Raw genomic sequence first — 20362 nt, 5'->3', positions numbered from 1 at the left:
ATTAATGACACCTGCAAAACAAATTAATGACACCTGCAACCAAAAGAATTCAAAGGCTATCTCTTTTAACACATGCATCCATTTACAACCAAAAGAACAGATAACAATACCAAATATATCCAAAACAAAAAATTAACAACAAAATGTTAGTTTGATCTAGAACAAAACATTTAATTATTTCAACATAAAGGATTCAAAGGCTACCTCTTTTGATTTATAGCTGCAATCAGAACGGAATAGTTGTATGAGGGCAGAAAAGGGGTCAATTGGTTTCTTCCATATGATTAATGAAATAGTAGCACATAAATAATTTTCATATCTATAATCATGCTAGAAGTAATTTAATTTTTAAGCTACCTTAGGGGGTTTTTAGGATTGCTTTTTTGTCTAAAAAGTCATTTTTGACAAAAAGACTTTTTCACTTATGGCTTTTTCTTAAAGGAGGTTTTAAAATTAGTTTGGATTAACTTTTGAGGAAGTAAGAGCAAAAAATCCAAAAGTCACAAAATCATGACTTTTAAAACAACTCATTTTTCTTGCCAAAAATTCATTTTAAAAGACTTTTTAGATTTGTCAAACACCTTTTCAAACTTTTGGCTTTTTCAAAGTCACTTTGAAAAGTAATCCCAAACAACATCTTAAATTCTTGTCCCATAAAACACCGCCATTATACAAAAAAGATGGTAATGGAAGTTTTCTTGATTCTCCGAATTGAGTAATTGTAGTTGGTTCCTAAAAAGGCCGAACACAAATTAGATGAGAAAAGGTGAATTAGAGATTATGTACTCCTTTAAATTAAAACGAAGGTGGCGAAATTCAGTTGGTGTCTGGATTGTTTTTTGATGACCAAATCATGAAATAAAAGTTCCTAATTCATCTTCTTGAACACCCAAGGCAGAAAGGAGCATCACAAATTATGGGAAGGAGTTACCTTTTTAAGCAAAAAAAAATCAGTGATTTGGTTGTTGATTTATCAGTTCAACTTGGAAAGTCATTATGGGTTTCTATGCGATTTTCTCGAAGAAGAAGTATAAAAAGGGAATTGTGATTGTTTTTTCGTTTGAGCGGGAAATAAAAAAAATAAAAATAAAAATAAGTGTATAGAAAAATGAGACGTGGCAACTAAAGTTATTTATTTTATTGGGAGAATTTCGTAAACGCCCTTCCTAAATAGCTAAATATCGTATTTGCCCGGCCTAAACTCTAAATATCGTATTTGCCATTCCTAATGTTTTTTAATATCATATATACCCAAATCTATTTTTTGGTATTTTTTATTGATTTATAATTGTTTTTCATAATATTAAATCATTATAATTAAAATACATTATGAATGGACAATAATACCCTTCCTTCTAATTTCCAATACAACACACGTTTCACATGCATTATTGATCAGATTCATTGAGATAGCGTTTTCCCCCATATCACAAAATCACGATCGAGCCTTCCTTGATACTTCCAATCATTGTGTCACGATCGAACCTTTCCAGATACTTCCGATCGTTGCATCTAATCGCTGCATCCAATCAATCGCTGCTTCCAGTCGGTGCTTCCCCTGTTATCGTATACACACACGCATCAGGTAACTAAAAACCGAATCCATTTCCTTTCCTCAATTTTGATTATGTTGTTGTTGTTGTTTGATTTGTTCAACAAGAACTCAAAAGGACTATCATATTCTAAACCTGTTGAGTAAAAGAATAACATCAGGTCTTTGGAAGCAACAAATGAACCCATGTAAAATATACTTGACTATTATGTTATCAGTTGTATCACATGAATATGAACAAAAGATTTGCAATTCAGTTCCTAGACTTAATGCAGTTGCATGTAATTTGTCTAATTTGTCTGATGATTCCATTATACCATGAAGAAAACTAATTGATGTCAAAACATCGGCTTCATGGGAAGAGACTAACCAGAACCTATGTTTGATCTGTTATAGCTCATTGTCTTAACTCTTAATTATTTCAGCATGTGAAATAATTCCCTAATTGCAACAACCAATTAGAGCACCCAACAATGAATGAGTAAATACAGTTATAAACTCTTGAGTATCTATTTATAACATTTTCAGAAGTTGATAAATCATAAAAGGCGTACAACCCATGAATCTGAATCAGCTACTCTTAGCTATTGTGTCAATGTTATGCAATGTTGATGTTTGTAGTCATGTTGTTATACCTTTATATCTTCTTTTTTCTTATAGCCGACTTAAAATTATATTTTAGAGGCGATACAAACCAATGTCGGAAGATCATTCTCAAACAGAAGATACTACCCTTCATGACACATCAAAACCAATATGGGAGAGCAGGCTACATCTCCAATAATCGAGTATGTTTATGCGAATATCTTAATGTTAATTTAATTAGACATTTAGTAAATTGTATGATTGTTTCTCTAATTAATTTTCAATTTCAGGCGTATACCAACATCCAAGTTCAAGTTAAAATTGAAATATGGGGGTTACTTTCGGCTAATGAAGAATAGTTGTAGGCAAATATATTGCTTTGGCTCTCAAAAATGTATCCACATAGACACATTTTTATATACATTTAGTCAACTACATGAAGAAGTGGTCAAGCGTTATTCATTAAAGAACAACCCAAAATTTTCTATTTTTTATGTTGACAAGTATGCACCAGAAAAGTCCCTTATTGTGCTTGATTCTGATGAAAAGTTCATGGCTATGCTTGTCATATACGGAAGCGAGAAACAAGTAACCATTTATGTGACAACAAAGAATAACCACGGCTCCAATAGTCATACTAACCATTTTTGTGCCAACAGAGATGAACCACACGATGAGTATGATGCAGACCTTTTTCCTAGTGAAGAAAGCTATCATAGTCATCTCAGTTCTGATAATGAAGACGATCTAATGAATGATGATGAAGAAGTTTACTCATCTAGTAAGAATAGTATAATCATGTAAGTCGGCTCAAAATTTGAAAATGTGGTTGATTTTAGGAGAGATTTGAACCACTTTCCAGTCATACAGCAAGGTGTGAAAACCTAGAGTGTGAGAGGAGAATTCATGCTTCTATTACACAAGATGAAGTTACCTTTGAAGTAACTGTATACCTTAAGTTATATTTAACATGCTTCATATTAAAAATATATTTATGTTTATTTCATTCTTTTATTAGGTTTAGAAAATGGTAGAAGTACATTCTTGCACTCGCAGCAACAAGGGTGGCAATAAGCACGCCACTCAAGGATGGATTGCTAATGTAGTTACTGACAAGTTGAAATCTGATGGGGAGGTCTCTCCACATGAGCCTAGAAATTGGATTATGAAAACTTACAATGTTGATGTGCCATACCTAAAAGTTTTTAGAGGGAAAGAGCAAGCGTATACCGACATGTATGGTAAGTGGGAAGACTCTTTCATGAAGATGGATGACTTTAGAGAATAAATATTTCGAAGGAACGAAGGAAGCGTTGTTGAAATTGACTTTGACATAGTTGGTGGAAAGAAACTTTTCAAAAGGTTTTTTATTTGTTTAGAAGCTTATTCTAGAGGGTTTGTTCCTGGTTGTCGTCTGTATATTGGTCTTGATGCTTGTCATTTAAAAGGAAAGTTCAATGGTGTACTAGCTGCAGCAACTGGTATTGACGGTAACAGTTCTATCTTTCCAATAGCATATTGTGTGCTTGAATCATAAAACACACAATCATGGACATGGTTTCTTGATTCATTGAAAAAAGCAATTGGAATGCCAAATGGTCTTGTTATCTCATCGGACATGCAAAAAGGGTTAGAAGTAGCCATGATGAATGTTTATCCTAATGTTGAGCATAGAGAATGTATGAGGAACTTATATAGAAACTTCAAGAAACACTTTCTTGGGGACTTCTTTAACAAAAAACTATGGGCTGCTGCCAAAACCTACCGTTCTACCAAGCATGACAGATTATTGAAGGAAATTAGTGATAAAAATGAAGATGTCATTGCATATCTAAATAACAACCACAAAAAATATGGAGTAGAAGCAAGTTTGGTACTACTTCCAAGTGTGATTACATCACTAATAATATTTCAGAAACGTTTAATTCTTGGATTGGTAAATTGTGCTATAAACCCGTGCTTGATCTCCTTGATGCAAGTAAGGAAAAGATTATGAAACAGTTTGATAAGAAAAGAAATTTGGTGAATACATGGAATGACACATTGGTTCCTATTGCTAAAAACAATCTCAATGACATCGCTAAGGTTAGCATATTAAATAATTCAGTTGAATGATTATATTTATTTTAGTTTTTACTTCAATAATACATATATATATCTAATATATCTAATATATATATATATATATATATATATATATATATATATATACATATATATATATATATATATATATATATATATAATTTTTCATGTAGAACTTGGGTGAGTATGAAGTTACTAGAAGTTCTGAGAATCAAGCTGAAGTGAAGTACAAGGGAACACGTTGGGAGGTCAACCTAGATGAAAGAAAATGTAGTTGTCGAGTGTGGCAAGTTCAGGGCCGACCATGTGTACAAGCAACGACTTTTATTGCTTATATAAGGGATGCTAACTGGGACAAATATGTTGATCCATATTTCACTATAGAGAACTTTAAAGTTGCATATGTTTTTCAAATTACTTTGATGCCTGGACAGGATCAATGAGCGCAAAAAAAATGGAGAGAAAATATATCCACATATTATTAAACTTTTACCTGGACGACCAAAAAAACATAGAATAAAATCATCGGATGAGTCTAAAAGAAGACAAAAGTGTCCGCGATGTGGAGAGTATGGACACCATAAAAAGACATGTAAAAATCCAGCATCTCAAAGTTTCGATCAAAGTGAAACATGCATATCTAAAAGTTTACGTGGAAAGGATACAAAATCGCATGGTGGTTCGGGAGTTTCAGGTTCTACATGAAAAAGTCCCATGAAATTAGTTGGTCCTTTAGAAAAATTTTGTTAGCTTAAGTTGAAAATGTTCTTAGTTAGGGTTCAGTTCATGGATTTTTTTGTTAGTACGTGACATAATTAAATATTTTGTTTTAGTTTTTCTTTCATTTGCATTTGTTGTCAAATTGGTATATATATGGTGCAAATTTAAAGTTCAGGCACCAAACTGTAACTAATTCCAAATATATGCTTTAAGGACCAAAATTGTATATATTACAATTAAAACATACATACATATATATATATATATATATATATATATATATATATATATATATATATATATATATATATACTGTAATTAACTATTACAAAATTTTGAAAGTTCAATGCTATATATCATGAATTTCTCAAAGTACAATGCTATTTCTTAAAGATTCGCTTCACACTTCATGTCTCACGGGAGGTAGCGCTAGTTTTCCGATCAAATCCTCTCACACAAACAATTCAAGATTCTAGATGTGTAGGTGACTTCAACAATTCGAGATTCTAGATGTGTAGGTGACATAGTCACCAGTTGTAATCCCAAATTGAATGTTCAATTGACAAAAAAATCATAAAATTACATGATAATTGATTACTGTAGCCTATTGCGACAGTTCGAGATTCCTGTGATTCGTGATGAGTATGCGCGACACAGAGGGGAAGCAGCGACTGGAAGCTTCGGTCGCAAGTATCGACATTGTAACAATTCGGGATTCTTGCAAAAAACCGCGTAAACCGCACAAACCGCCCACACCGCACCAAACCGCACCGCATAATGCGGTTTAGAATTTCACGGTGCGGTTTGCGGTTCGTAATTTTGTCAAACCGCACTACGCGGCGCGGTTTGCGGTTTATAGTTACCAAACCGCGGTTCAAACCGCACCGCATCGTATTAATAAAAATTATATATATATATATATATATATATATATATATATATATATATATATATATATATATATATATCAAAGTTTCCAATCACCAAATACTTCATACTGTCGAATAACTTTTTTCTATATCATGATGGTTAAATTTGATAATTAAAGACTTAAAAGACAATGATATCAATTTCATAAGTCACAACAAACTTAGAAAAAGATTCTGTGGTTTTTTTGTTTGCAATATCTATGCATTTTAAAGGGTATGCAGTATAATTAATAAATTTTGAAAGTGTTTAAATGGAATGATTAACAACAAAAGTTATAAATTGGAACAACTTATCAAACCGCATAAACCGCAAACAAACCGCACAAACCGCCCGCATGAAACCGCACCGCATAATGCGGTTTAGAGCTTTCGCGGTGCGGTTTGCGGTTTCCAAAAAACGCAAACCGCATGTGCGGTGCGGTTTGCGGTTTCAACTCTAAACCGCACCAAACCGCACCACGAACACCCGTACTATATATCATGAATTTCTCAAAGTACAATGCTATTTCTTAAAGATTCGCTTCATACTTCATGTCTCACGGGAGGTAGCGCTAGTTTTCCGATCAAATCCTCTCACACAAACAATTCAAGATTCTAGATGTGTAGGTGACTTCAACAATTCGAGATTCTAGATGTGTAGGTGACATAGTCACCAGTTGTAATCCCAAATTGAATGTTCAATTGACAAAAAAATCATAAAATTACATGATAACTGATTACTGTAGCCTATTGCGACAGTTCGAGATTCCTGTGATTCGTGATGAGTATGCGCGACACAGAGGGGAAGCAGCGACTAGAAGCCCCGGTCGGAAGTATCGACATTGTAACAATTCGGGATTCTTGTGTTGATGAGTGTGTGCGACATAGGGGAATCAGCGACCGGAGGTATGACAGGGAGAGGCTTGATCGTGATTATTGATGGAGGCAATCGTGAACTGAGGTAGCAAGTACCAAGGGTAATATTATCTATTCAAAATGTTTTTTTAATTATAATGATTTAATATTTTGAAAAAGAATTATAAATCATTTAAAATGATAAAAAAAAATAGATTTCGGTATATATGATATTAAAAAACATTAAGAATGACAAATACAATATTTAGAGTTTAGGTTAGACATATACGATATTTAGATATTTAGGAATGAGATATACGAAATTATCACTATTTTGTTCTATCAATAGTATATAAATAAACATAGATATAGATGTAACAAGGATATTTTTTTTATTGAATTATGCAAATTAGAAAATAAAAAATCAATGATTTAATTTGACGTATTTATGCTTAAAATTATGAAAACAAATCTTAATTGTCATCCATTTACAACCACCGGATTTTTGTCGTCAAAGTCGTCGTCAACACCTTTTTTAACACGTTGTCTTCTTCGTCCGGTGAAGCAAACCAATAAATGTTCCATGCGAACAAGAAATTCTTCACTTGCTTCAATGGCGTCTGCCCTGTGTTTCTTTCTTCTTACCTTTCTCTCTTCTCTCTCACTTATTTCCTCACAGTATGTGTTACCCCAACGCTACTTCATCAACTGTGGATCAAACTCTAAGATTAATTTCACCGGCCGGAATTTCGTTGGCGACGTCAACCCCTCTGAGTTCTTCGTCTCCGGTGGCCATATCGCCGTTGAAAACAACAATACGGCAATCAATACGCCACCTATTTATCGAACAGCAAGAGTTTTCGCTAAAAAATTATCATACGAACTGGAGGCAGAAGAAAACAACACTTTCGTCATGGTACGACTTCATTTTTCCCCGTTTTCTTCTAATGAATTCCAACTTTCTTACTCAAAAGTAGACGTTTCAGTTTCGGGGTTTTCTCTGTTATCCAAATTTAGCATCGGAAACATGACTGTGATTAGAGAATTTATAATCCCTATTGGATTGGACCGACGGTTCACAATCGAGTTTACACCCTCCCATGGCTCATCTTCTGCCTTTGTAAATGCCATTGAAGCGTTCACGACGCCGTCTGATCTCTTTAAACCCGGCGTCAGCTACCCACGTATTTCACCCGCCGGAAAAATTGATGATCTGGAGAACTTTGAATCTGCTTATGCTTTCAACCCAATTTATAGAGTTAACGTCGGAGGACAAACCATCGGCGTAGACCTTGACACCTTGAGAAGAACTTGGACACCTGATGATTCCTTCATCTACAGCAATGAACCAGCACAAAAAGTTACTTTTAACGGCTCGATTAATTATTACCTTGGCGTAGCAAGCTCAGACGATGCACCTGATGATGTTTACAAAACGGCCAAGCAATTGAACAACAGATTTGTCAATATAACATGGAATTTTGATGTTAACGAAAACGCTATGTACCTGGTTCGAGCTCATTTCTGCGACATTATAAGCAGAGCCCTCATCAATTCCAACGATGACTTCAACTTCTTTGTCTACAGCCACCACAAGGAGGAGATTCGACCGGTTAGCAGAATGCAGGCGTTGAAGGCTCCATTTTACGTTGATCTGGTAGTGGAGCCGGACTTTTCAGGCCTTGTAAATATCAGTATCGGCGCAATTCCTGGTAGCAATCAGCCGGTGTTCTTGAACGGAGTCGAGATCATGGAGTTGTTGAAAAAATCCGGTGTGCCTGATCTGGCGAACATCGAGAAGAAAGTAACGAGTGTGTTCATCATGGTTGTATGTGTTCTTGCAGGTTTAGCTCTTCTATTGCTTTTATTGGCAGGTTTCTTCATCGGGTCAAGATGTGGGAAACTAAAGCAGGTGGTGGTCGGAGCAAAATCAGAGTCTCACGTGGTGCCATCATATGGTCGGAGTTCATACACCAGCATAAACGTCGACTTCACAGTCAACCATCCATCACCAAAACTGGAACTCAATCTTAGGGTCCCTTTTACCGACATATTACAAGCAACAAATAATTTCGATGAAAATTTAATGATTGGTCGAGGAGGTTTTGGAAAGGTGTATAAAGGAACATTTCATGGAACCAAAGTGGCGGTCAAACGAGGCGAGCAAGGTCACGGTCAAGGCCGGCCGGAATTCGTGACAGAAATCATGGTGTTGTCACGGATCCGCCACAAACATTTGGTGTCTTTGATCGGTTATTGTGATGAAAATAACGAAATGTTACTCGTGTACGAGTTTATGGAAAAGGGTACTCTTCAAGATCATTTGTAAGATAACACATATCACCCAAGACTTTCGTGGGAACAGAGACTCCAGATCTGTATCGGTGCAACTCGTGGGTTGCACTACCTTCACACAGGGTCGGAAGGCGGAATAATTCATCGTGACGTGAAATCATCAAACATTTTGTTAAATGATCATTACGTCGCGAAAGTAGCCGATTTCGGGATATCGCGGTTAGATAATGTGGAAGAAAGCGAGATGCTGGATGTTAAGGGGAGTTTTGGGTATTTGGATCCAGAATACATCAGTTGTATGAAATTGACACAGAAGTCGGATGTTTACTCATTCGGTGTGGTACTGCTTGAGGTGTTGTGTGCTAGGCCGGCTTTTGACCATAAACTTCCTCTAGAGGAAGTGAATTTGGCCGACTGGGCGATTAAAAAGTTAAAAAATGGGAATGTTGAGAAAATTATCGATCCGTTTCTTAAAGATACGATCTGTCCATACTCGCTAAGGAAATTTATAGAAATAGTAGAGAGATGTTTGAAGCAAACCGGAGACGAGAGGCCGATTATGGTTGACGTGTTGTGGTATTTAGAATATGTGTTGAAACTTCAGTTAATGTCGGTGGATAAAGAGTCGTATGATGGTAGCACAATCAATACATCGTTGCAGTTGCCGATGTCGATAATTGATCGATTACCGTCTCAGCTTAATGATGAATCTAATGTGGATGATAACTTGGTGTTGAGTTATGTGAGTGAAAGCCAAGTGTTTTCACAGTTGAAGCTCGAGGAAGTTCAATAATTGTTAATATTTGTTATTCATATGTATTGAATTGTTATTCATTTTTTTAACAACAAACTAATTTATTCCTAACTTATCACATATACAAACTTGAACCCATGATTTCTCATTCGAGAAAGTCATTCTTTATCGCTAGGCCAAAGACCATTTGGTTTAATAATTAGTTAATAGTGATTAATTTTGCATTTTTTTTTGAGTATTCTTATACTATGGTTGGTACCAACATAGTTACACAGTCTCGTGTAAAATTAATAAAATGGTTTATTAATTTACCATAATTTATAGTAAAATTAACAACGAAGTGGGTGTATGAACAAATGTTACAAAACAGTGTTTTATATATAACTACATACTTATTACAACACGAAACGAAAGCAGAAATAATCAATAATAAAACATAGTGACCAAATCCTTTAACAGTTCATGAATCAAATTGTTAAATTTTTAAAATACTTTTACTGAGATAACCGGACATTTAAAATACTTAAAAATACATAAAAATATGTATATATATATATATATATATATATATATATATATATATATATATATAAAACTTTTAAAAAATACATAAATACGTAACAATAGATATAAAAACATAAAAAATACGTTTATACATTATATACAAATTTTGACGAAATATGCAGAAAAATCTCATGACCTGTTGAGCATGTCAAAATGGCTAAAGTGGATAAATTATTCGGTTTTTTTTTGGGTTTTGCTATTTAAAAAATTAAATAATCAGAATTTTTCTGTTTAAAATATATAAATATGACTTAATTAAAAAATGTCTCAAAATAATGGAATTTTTGTGGAGATTTTTCTAAAACATAAATCTCATTCGATATAGAATTGCATATAATCAATAACCATAATTGCAAGGTTTAAGGAAAAAGTTATATCATTATTCGTGTATAGTTCCTCGACGTTGGAATTTAGGATACAACAATCACATCTTTAGATTTATTTATTTATTTATTTATTTTTCTTTTGTGCATTTTAATTTATAAAAAACAAAATAATCTTCGTAACACCTTCAGGATGAGTTTTTTTTTTAAATTAACTATAAAAAAATTAAAATAAATATAAAAATATAACATAAAAACAAATTAAAAAGGTGTGATTCGTATTTTATGTTTTAAAGGAACTATATGGGTATAAATTTCAGGTTTTGGACCATGCAAAATAAAATTTTGATATTGTGAAAACCACATACACCAATTTTGAATTTCAGCCAATCTTTTTTCTACACCAAATATCAAGTTAACTTGTCACTTTCCCTTTGTTATGGTCTGTCTAATCTATGGTCCAAGTGGTTGTAAAGTCTTCTTGGATGCTGATTTTTACACGAAAACACGTCCAAGGCTTGGCTTTCCAAGTCTACTACTGAAGCAGAAAATAACGATGCCCCTGGTATGATTCATAAAAACCAGTAATAATCTTGTTAACCTAAGATATCTGACACACCATGTTCACCTTCACTTTCCAACTCTTTTCTTTGCTCCTCCTTTCTACCACTGCCACCGCTCAACCATACAAAGCCACCGAAATCTTCCTCCTAAACTGCGGTTCTTCCTCCAGTGCCATAACTTCCGGGAGGAGATGGGATGGTGATGAAAATACTAAATTCGTACCCTCCAACATCGCCACCACCTCCTTTTCATCCCAACCTTCCGTCCAACATCCTTCAGTCGATCAAATCCCTTACGCCACTGCTCGAATCTATAACAGTTTTTCATTCACCTACAAGTTTCCGGTCTCCCAAGGCCCTAAATTTCTCCGCCTCTATTTCTATCCTGCCACCTACTCCGGCCTCAAAGCAAACGAATCTTTCTTCTCGGTATCATCCAATGGTTTCTCTCTCTTGACCAACTTCAATGCTTTCCTTACTGCCTCCTTTCTCTCCCAATCAGGTCCCAATGTTTTCAGCTTTGTGAAAGAATTCATTGTCTATGTAAAAGATAGCGAAATCCTTAATGTTACCTTTACACCCTCACCCAACTCGTTTGCCTTCATCAATGGTATTGAAATTGTTTCTATGCCGGAAAAGTTGTATTTCAAGAATAAAAAGATAAGGTCCGTGGGAACAAATTTAGGCCCTGTTATTGATGAGTACACGGGTCTTGAAAATATGTACCGGCTAAACGTGGGCGGGGCACAAATTTCAGGCAACCATGATACCGGTATGTATCGATCATGGGATTGTGATGAGTCTTACTTATTTCCTTCTTTAATGATGGAAGTGACGCCTGTTAGTCAAATTCCGATAACGTACACAACGGACACACCTAATTATACCGCACCTGAGCTAATTTATCAAACCCAAAGGAGTATGGGCAATCACTCTGACCAATATATTCGGACTTGGAGACTTCCCGTTGATTCTGGGTTTTGGTACATGCTCAGGCTCCATTTTTGCAACCTTATATCAAAATACACGTTTAAAGGACAGATGATTTTCAAGCTCTTCATTAATAATCAAACTGCTGAGGATGAAGTTGATGTGTTCTTCTGGACTCCAGGAACCGGGTATCCTGTATTCAAGGATTATGCTGTGTTTATGAACGACATAGATGGCCACGGAAGCAAGCGATATTTGTGGCTCTCAATGCGTCCTAATGACCAATCTCAAGAATATCATGATGCTTATTTGAATGGTTTGGAAGTCTTCAAGTTGAACATGACTGGTAATCTTTCTAGCCCCAATCCGAAATCTAGTTTTACAACACCACCAGAACAGCCGACATCTCCCATAAAACTGAAAAAGAAGACGCCTCCATATGTCGTGATAATTGGAGGTGTTGGAGGAGGAATAGTCTGGTTTTCTGTTCTTGTACTTATAGTTTTCTGGTGGCGAAGTGGAGCCGTAGATAAGTCATGGTGGGGCCCAACTTCCACTGAATCAAACTCTACAAAGTTGCCCTCGGATCGCTGTCGTTGTTTTACACTTAAAGAACTCAAACTTGCTACGGATGAATTTAACGAAAACTGTGTCATAGGCAACGGAGGGTTTGGCAAGGTATACAAAGGGTATATTGACAAGGCAGCAACCATCGTAGCAATCAAACGACTCAACCAATCATCCAGCCAAGGTTTTCATGAATTCCGAACAGAAATCGCAATGTTATCTAAGCTACGTCATCTCTGTTGGTTTAAACTTCTTAAACAATGATAATTTGCTTGCTTTAATATGCTATTATGAATCAAAACAAAGCAGGAAGAAAGCAAAACAAACAAAGAAGGACAATAGACAGCAAGGGAAAAAAACGTGCTGGGAAAAAATATGGAGCAAGTAGAAAACTTTTTTAATGCTTAAGGCTCAAGTTCTTCATCAAAAAAAAAGTAAATAATTACACCTATATATAGGAAACAAAAAAACGTGACCTCTACTTTTCCTAGACTTGTTGACCAAGCAAAACTTCCTAATTCCTAATTAGACTTATATACAAACTTTTAATTTTCTGAATTACATTTACATTCTCCCCTGTAATTCAGAAACTCTTATCTCTTCAACTCCAAGCAACTTTCTCATGCTTTCAAACTTCACTTTGTTCATAGGCTTGGTCAAGATGTCAGCTTTCTGCTCATTAGTATTCACATGCTTTACTATAACATTGCCTCTTTCTATATGATCACGAATGAAGTGATATCTTGTATCAATATGTTTACTTCTTCCATGAAAGACTGGATTTTTCATCAAATCCAAAGCTGACTTGTTATCCACATTCAATTCAAATGGACCAAGTTTTCTTCCGGTCAACACACCAAGCAACCTACTTATCCAAATGCCTTGACATGTTGCATTATTAGCTGCCATAAATTCTGCTTCACATGATGACAATGCAACACACTTTTGCTTTTGTGAACTCCAAGTAACAAGACTGTTGTCTAAGTAAAACGCCATTCCACTTGTACTTTTTCTATCTTCAACATCTCTTGCTAGATCACTATCAGTGTATCCAATCACGCAATTCTTTCCACCTTTCGTATATGATAAACCATAGTCCATAGTTCCTTTTACATACCTTAGTATGTGCTTCACAGCTACTTGATGTTGCTTGGTTGGTTTCTCCATGAAACGACTCACAATGCCTACAGAATAAGCTATGTCGGGTCGTGTGTGAGTAAGATATCTTAGCCCTCCTATGATGCTTCGATATGAGGTAGGGTCCACGAGTTCACCTTCTTCATCCTTAGTCAATTGTAGCTTTGACTCCATGGGGTACCTGCAAGGATTACAATCAAACATCCCGGCCTTCTTTAGGATGGTGTTAGCATAATTCGTTTGTCTCAATGTGAGACCATTTTTATGTTGATTAACCTCAATGCCTAAACAGTAAGTTAGCATCCCAAGGTCACTCATTTCAAACTCCTTGCTCATTTGTTGTTTGAACTTGATTATCTCATCATTGTGACTTCCGGTGACAATTAGATCATCAACATAGACACCAATTATTAGTATGCTCCCCTTGTTTTTCTTTGTGTAAACTGCATACTCTTGTGGACACCTTTCAAACCCCATCTCTTTCATGCATTGGTTTAAGCGAAAATTCCAAGCTCGTGGAGCTTGGCGCAAACCATACAAAGCTTTTGCTAATTTGTACACCATTTTTGGTTTATCTTTCTTCACGAATCCCTCCGGTTGTGTCACATAAACTTCTTCTTCTAGATTGCCATTTAAGAAAGCTGATTTTACATCAAGGTGATGTACATTCCATTGATTTGAAGCAACAAGAGCAAGTATGATTCGAATGGTTTCCAAACGAGCAACCGGTGCGAACACTTCATCAAAATCTATGCCTTGTTTTTGTACGTAGCCTTTAGCGACTAGCCTTGCTTTATATTTTAATATTTTTCCATTCGGGTCTCGTTTGATCTTGTACACCCACTTTAAGCCAATGGGTCTTCTATCCTTTGGCAACTTAACTAAACTCCATGTTTTATTTTTCTCAATTGCACTTAACTCACTTTTCATAGCTTCCATTCATTCATCACTTTCACTTGCACTTGAGAAATTTACCGGTTCTTCTTCGTCTTGTAAAAACATAAGTTCATCACTTTCTTTGTAAATATCGGCCAAACTACGATATCTTTGTGGAGCTTCACTTTCGGATGAACTATCAAGTGATGATTGAGGTGTAACCGGGCTATCGTGTGGTGTATATTCTTCATTAAAATCTGGATGGATATCTTCTTCCTGTTCAGCTTCAATATCAAGCATGATATCAAAGGTGAATGTTTCATTTGTCATGGTTTTGAACTTTGTTGTAGGTCCCCACTCCCACTTAGCATCTTCTTCGAAAATTACATCTCTTCCCACTCGAATTGCTCCGGTTTCCGGATCAAGTAGCCGATAACCTTTTGTACCTTTTTCAACTCCCAAGTGTACTAGCTTCTTACTTCTATCATCTAGTTTTTTTAGATGTGTGCCGACTATTTTTGCATAAGCAACACACCCAAAAACTCTCATATGATCAATGTTTGGCTTTCGACCGGTCCATAGCTCGTAAGGTGTTGACTCTTTTAAGGCTTTTGTGGTTATACGATTTAGGATGTAGACTGAGTGACTTACGGCTTCACCCCATAGGACTTCTGGAACATTCATCCCTTTTAGATTGCTTCTCGCCATCTCTACTACTGTTCGGTTGCGTCTTTCTACAACACCGTTTTGTTGAGGGGAATATGGTGTTGTATAGTGGCGTTTCAACCCGGTTTCTTCACAATATGTAGTGAATTGTGTTGATAAAAATTCACCACCCCGGTCGGTTCGAAATTTTTTTAATTTTAAACCCGTTTCAACTTCAACTTGTGCTCTAAATTTCTTAAAAGCAATTAAAGCGTCATCCTTGTTTTTCAACATATAAACCCACATAACTCGTGTATAGTCATCGACAAGTAACATAAAATATCTATTTCCAGCTGGTGTTGGTGGTGTGATCGGACCACAAAGATCTCCATGCACGAGTTCTAGTCGTTCTTTAGCTCTAAATTTGGTGTGCTTTGGATAGGATTTTCGAGCTTGCTTGGAGATTAAGCAAGCTTCACACAAGCTTGTAGGAATTTCAATTCTGGGTAAGCCTTCCACCATACTTGTATCAGCCATGTGTTTTAGTGCATTGAAGTTAACATGTCCAAACCGCTTGTGCCATAGCCAAGATGCCTCGCCTTGTTCTGCAAGTAAGCACTTTGAAACTTCTTCTTCAAGTATGGCCTTGTACAAACGATTGCTTGATTGTTGAACCTTCAATAATAGTTTTCCTTGTGGATCATGAATCCATAAATATAATCCAAGCATCACAATCCGATCTCCATGTTGAGCTAATTGTCCCAAACTAATAATGTTGCTACATAACCTTGGTATATAGTATACCTCTTTCAACAATCTACTTTCACCATTCTTGTATTTGAACATGATTGAACCCTTCCCCTCTATTCGAACTCTAGATCCATCACCAAATTTCACATAACCACTAGTAGACAGATCAAGTGTTCGGAATTTGCTTTTTTCGCCAGTCATGTGGTTGCTTGCTCCATTGTCGAGATACCACACTTTTGATTGGGTTGGAGTTTGTTCACTTGATCTTAGCTTGGGATTAACTTTTTCCTCATTCAAGTAAACTTCATCGTTTACTTGGGCTGCAAGCAGAAGTGCCGGCTCATGATCATTCTGTCCTTGAGTTAGGTTAGCTTCATGATTCCTCTCACGACGTGGGTTCTTACACTCAGCAGCGTAATGACCAAACTCTTGACAATTATAACATTGAACTTTTGATTTGTCACGAGGTTGATACGATTCATTCTTTCCTTTGTTTTGTTGATTACCACCACCTCGTCCTTTGTTGGAGTTGTTGTAACCACCTTTTCCTTGTCCTCGTCCTTTTCCACCTCGATTATTGTTATAATTGTTTTTGCGTTGTTTTGAACGATCTTCATTATTTTTCTTCTTTGCTCGTTCCGTCCACTCTTCATGCGTTAACAATAGCTTCTTCTCCTCGGGTTCTTTATGAACCCCAATACGAATCTCATGAGCTTTTAATCTTCCGACCACCTCTTCAAACGTCATCTCGTCTAGATCTCCAAATTGTTCAATTGTTGATGCAAGTTGAACAAATTTGGAAGGCACGGCTCGTAACAACTTTTTTACTATGTAGGATTCTTGAACGGTTTCACCAAGAGCACGAATATTGCTCACAATACCTCCAAGTTTTGTAGAAAAATCGTCCACGGTCTCTAATTCACTCATGTTCATCATCTCAAATTCAGCTTTGAGAGTTTGAACTTTGGCTGTTTTGACTCGATCTGCTCCCAAGTACATCGTCTTGAGTGTTTCCCAAGCTTCCTTTGCCGTTTGCTTCTCCGCAATCGTCAATAGAACCTCCTCAGGAATTGCTTGGTAGATGGCAGCCATCGCCATCTTGTCTCTCTTTATACCCACCGGATTTTGTGGGTTCTTCGGCTCTATGGCTTCCCACACCTCTTGAGCTTGCATATAAATCTTCATCTTTATCGACCATGCTGCGTAATTCGTCTTAGACAGCATTGGGTATTGAAGAGTAACCGATCCTTCTTTGTTCGACATCGCACCAGATTCGCTCTGATACCAAATGTTGGTTTAAACTTCTTAAACAATGATAATTTGCTTGCTTTAATCTGCTATTATGAATCAAAACAAAGCAGGAAGAAAGCAAAACAAACAAAGAAGGACAATAGACAGCAAGGGAAAAAAACGTGCTGGGAAAAAATATGGAGCAAGGAGAAAACTTTTTTAATGCTTAAGGCTCAAGTTCTTCATCAAAGAAAAAAGTAAATAATTACACCTATATATAGGAAACAAAAAAACGTGACCTCTACTTTTCCTAGACTTGTTGACCAAGCAAAACTTCCTAATTCCTAATTAGACTTATATACAAACTTTTAATATTCTGAATTACATTTACAATCTCCATCTAGTAACCCTAATCGGATACTGTGATGATGATGGAGAGATGGTTCTCGTGTATGAGTACATGACTCATGGTACTTTACGTGAACATCTTTACAAGACAAACAATCCTCCTTTATCATGGAAAACACGTCTCCATATTTGCATTGGTGCAGCCAAAGGGTTGCATTATCTTCACACAAGTGGAAAGCGGAGGATAATTCACAGGGATGTCAAGTCTACAAACATTTTACTGGATGAAAAATGGGTGGCTAAGGTTTCTGATTTCGGTTTGTCAAAGCTTGGGTCCAAAGACCCTTCTCAAACACATGTTAGCACGTTGGTGAAAGGTAGTATTGGGTATATAGATCCTGAATATTGCAAAACGAAACATCTTACTGATAAGTCTGATGTGTACTCTTTTGGGGTGGTTTTGTTTGAAGTGTTGTGTGCAAGACCTGTTATCCTTCAACACCTGAGTGGAGACCAAGTGAGTTTGGCAAGCTGGGGTAAGTCTTGTTATAGAAGGGGATCGCTGAATGAAATAATTGATCCAAAGCTAAATGGTGAAATTGTACATGGAAGCTTAATGAAGTTCGGAGAGGTGGCAAATGGTTGCTTGCATGAGGAAGGGAGTGAACGACCCTCTATGGAGGATGTTTTTTGGGGTCTAGAATTTGCACTGAAGCTACAAGAGGCTGCTGATGAGGCCATGCCAGAAAATTAAGAACTTCACCCCTTCTGATGCAAAGAGAGTCGACTAAAATTAATGGTTTCCATAAATTTAGACACGTCCTGTTTTTCTCATATGAAGTAGAATGTTTATAACTCTCTGGTCAATTCAATAACTAAATTTATATACATCCTGTACCTTCATATGAGACTTCCCTAAATTTTTTTTTTGAATTTCGGCTGTTCAAAAACATACTAGTTTTATCAAATGGCATATAGACTTGGTCGATAACAGGCAATCTAAGTAATGTAATTTGTGGATGTTGTATACTGTGTAGGTCCATTAACCGAACACTTTGCTCACCAAATTTTTACATTCAACTCTTCAATAACATAAATAAGAGTAAATTGCATAAATCGTCCATATGATTTGCGATAATCTATAGATTTCGTTTCTATATAATTTTTTTCACTCGGACTCCATGTAGTTTGTTGTTGTTTCAATTTTGGTCCATCGACAATTTAAAATGACATTTTTTTCAATCGAAGGATTATTTAACATTTTCTGATAATTTATTTATCATCCATTAGACTGCTCAGCATACATGGGACGCAATGGGCGTGGTGGTGATGATGTGCACAACATGTCACTACATGCACACCGCCCCTTACGGCGTGGTGCAAGGTTGGCGTGGAGGGTGTGGTTGTAACCATGGTTGACCACATGACATTCTCTCTTCTTCCTTCATTATTCTTCTCTCATCTTCCTTCTTCATTCCTTCTCTCGTGGATCACCACACCCTCAAGATGTGGTGTGAAGATGGTGGAGGGATGTCATGCCGGTATACCCAATAACCTTGTGTTTTTTTTATAAAACTAAATAAACATCCCAGCTACTCTCCACGCCCTCATTCATCCCATTTACTGTACTTTCCTCTTATCAGCCTCCCTTTTTCTATCAACACCACTACCGATATTCTCCGTCTTCTTCGACCAAACTGTCATCCCCGTCCCTTTCCCTTTATGCTTCTTTCTCATTTCTTCTGTTCTCTTTCCCTTTCTGTCCATCATCCTCTCCACCCACCCAAACTCAACGGTGACCACCACTAGTGAAATCAAGTGTATGGTTTTGGGCTTAGGCCCTTACGATGATGTACGTAAGGGATGACACATTGACTTTGTCAACTTCATCCAAAAGATTTAAAACTTTATTTCTCCCATTGAACCATCTAGAAATTCGCACACCACTAATATGGAAAGCTCTTATAGAAAATCAAGCATGTCATACTATTTTCCCAAAGTTATGTAGTCCTAAAAGTTGATCCTAATATCTGATTAAAGAAAAAATATTACAATCAATGAAGACATGCAATGACTATAACTTAGTTTAGATTTTGAAAAGAATCTAGGTTTAGATCGGGGTATTTTAGATTATGTGATTTGTCTTCAAAGTTATTTCAATGCAATTATTTTCTTTGTAAATAAATTTATGTTCCATATTAGAAATTAAAGATAATTCACTAATAGGTGGGAACCTAATTTTTTGAGATTCAAATGCTTGGTGACAATCATGAACACATGTCATGATTGTTAACCTTATATTCTTTATAACGAACTAGAATATAGGGATGTCAACAGAACCATACGGGGACAAAAGTAGTGCCCTACTCCCCCATACCTGGATTCCCATATTTCCCTTTCTCCGAACTCGACCTTGAGTTCCCCAGTATCCCAACCCCCGACTTCGTCCCTAAATTTCTAGAACACCCCCGCTTCCACTCATGTTTCCCCTATGTATCAAAATCCTACGTTAACCAGGTTTGGCCCGAAAATCCCCCGTTTTACATTCTTTACCCTATTTTTCACTCGTTTATTTTGTTTAACGTTACATATTCCACTAATTATCAAAATACATGTTTATTACACAATCGCTACTCTAAGTTTAATATTTCCATTTTTAAATAAAAATAGTTAAA

At 36.2% G+C, this 20362-nt stretch overlaps 1 protein-coding gene and 3 pseudogenes across 1 annotated transcript; all 4 read left to right on the top strand.

Annotated features, from left to right (window-relative positions):
* Window positions 1-3164: 3164 nt before the first annotated feature.
* On the top strand, window positions 3165-5678 carry LOC145106771 (uncharacterized). Its single transcript, XM_079043700.1, has 5 exons — window positions 3165-3378; window positions 3517-3627; window positions 3718-4005; window positions 4053-4222; window positions 5559-5678. Exons 1-5 carry the CDS (start codon window positions 3165-3167, stop codon window positions 5676-5678), a joined length of 903 nt encoding a protein of 300 aa, XP_078899826.1.
* Window positions 5679-7220: 1542 nt separating this feature from the next.
* Window positions 7221-9793, top strand: LOC145109145 (putative receptor-like protein kinase At2g23200 pseudogene; annotated as a pseudogene).
* A 1468-nt stretch (window positions 9794-11261) lies between these two features.
* On the top strand, window positions 11262-12965 carry LOC145106770 (receptor-like protein kinase FERONIA pseudogene; annotated as a pseudogene).
* Window positions 12966-17561: 4596 nt separating this feature from the next.
* Window positions 17562-18464, top strand: LOC145106769 (receptor-like protein kinase FERONIA pseudogene; annotated as a pseudogene).
* The last annotated feature ends 1898 nt before the right edge of the window (window positions 18465-20362 follow it).

Source organism: Lactuca virosa, chromosome 4 (assembly GCF_052849685.1).
Source record: "Lactuca virosa cultivar CGN04683 chromosome 4, Lactuca_virosa_CGN04683_v6, whole genome shotgun sequence".
NCBI lineage: Eukaryota > Viridiplantae > Streptophyta > Magnoliopsida > Asterales > Asteraceae > Lactuca > Lactuca virosa.
This window is presented reverse-complemented; position numbering and strand designations above follow the sequence as displayed.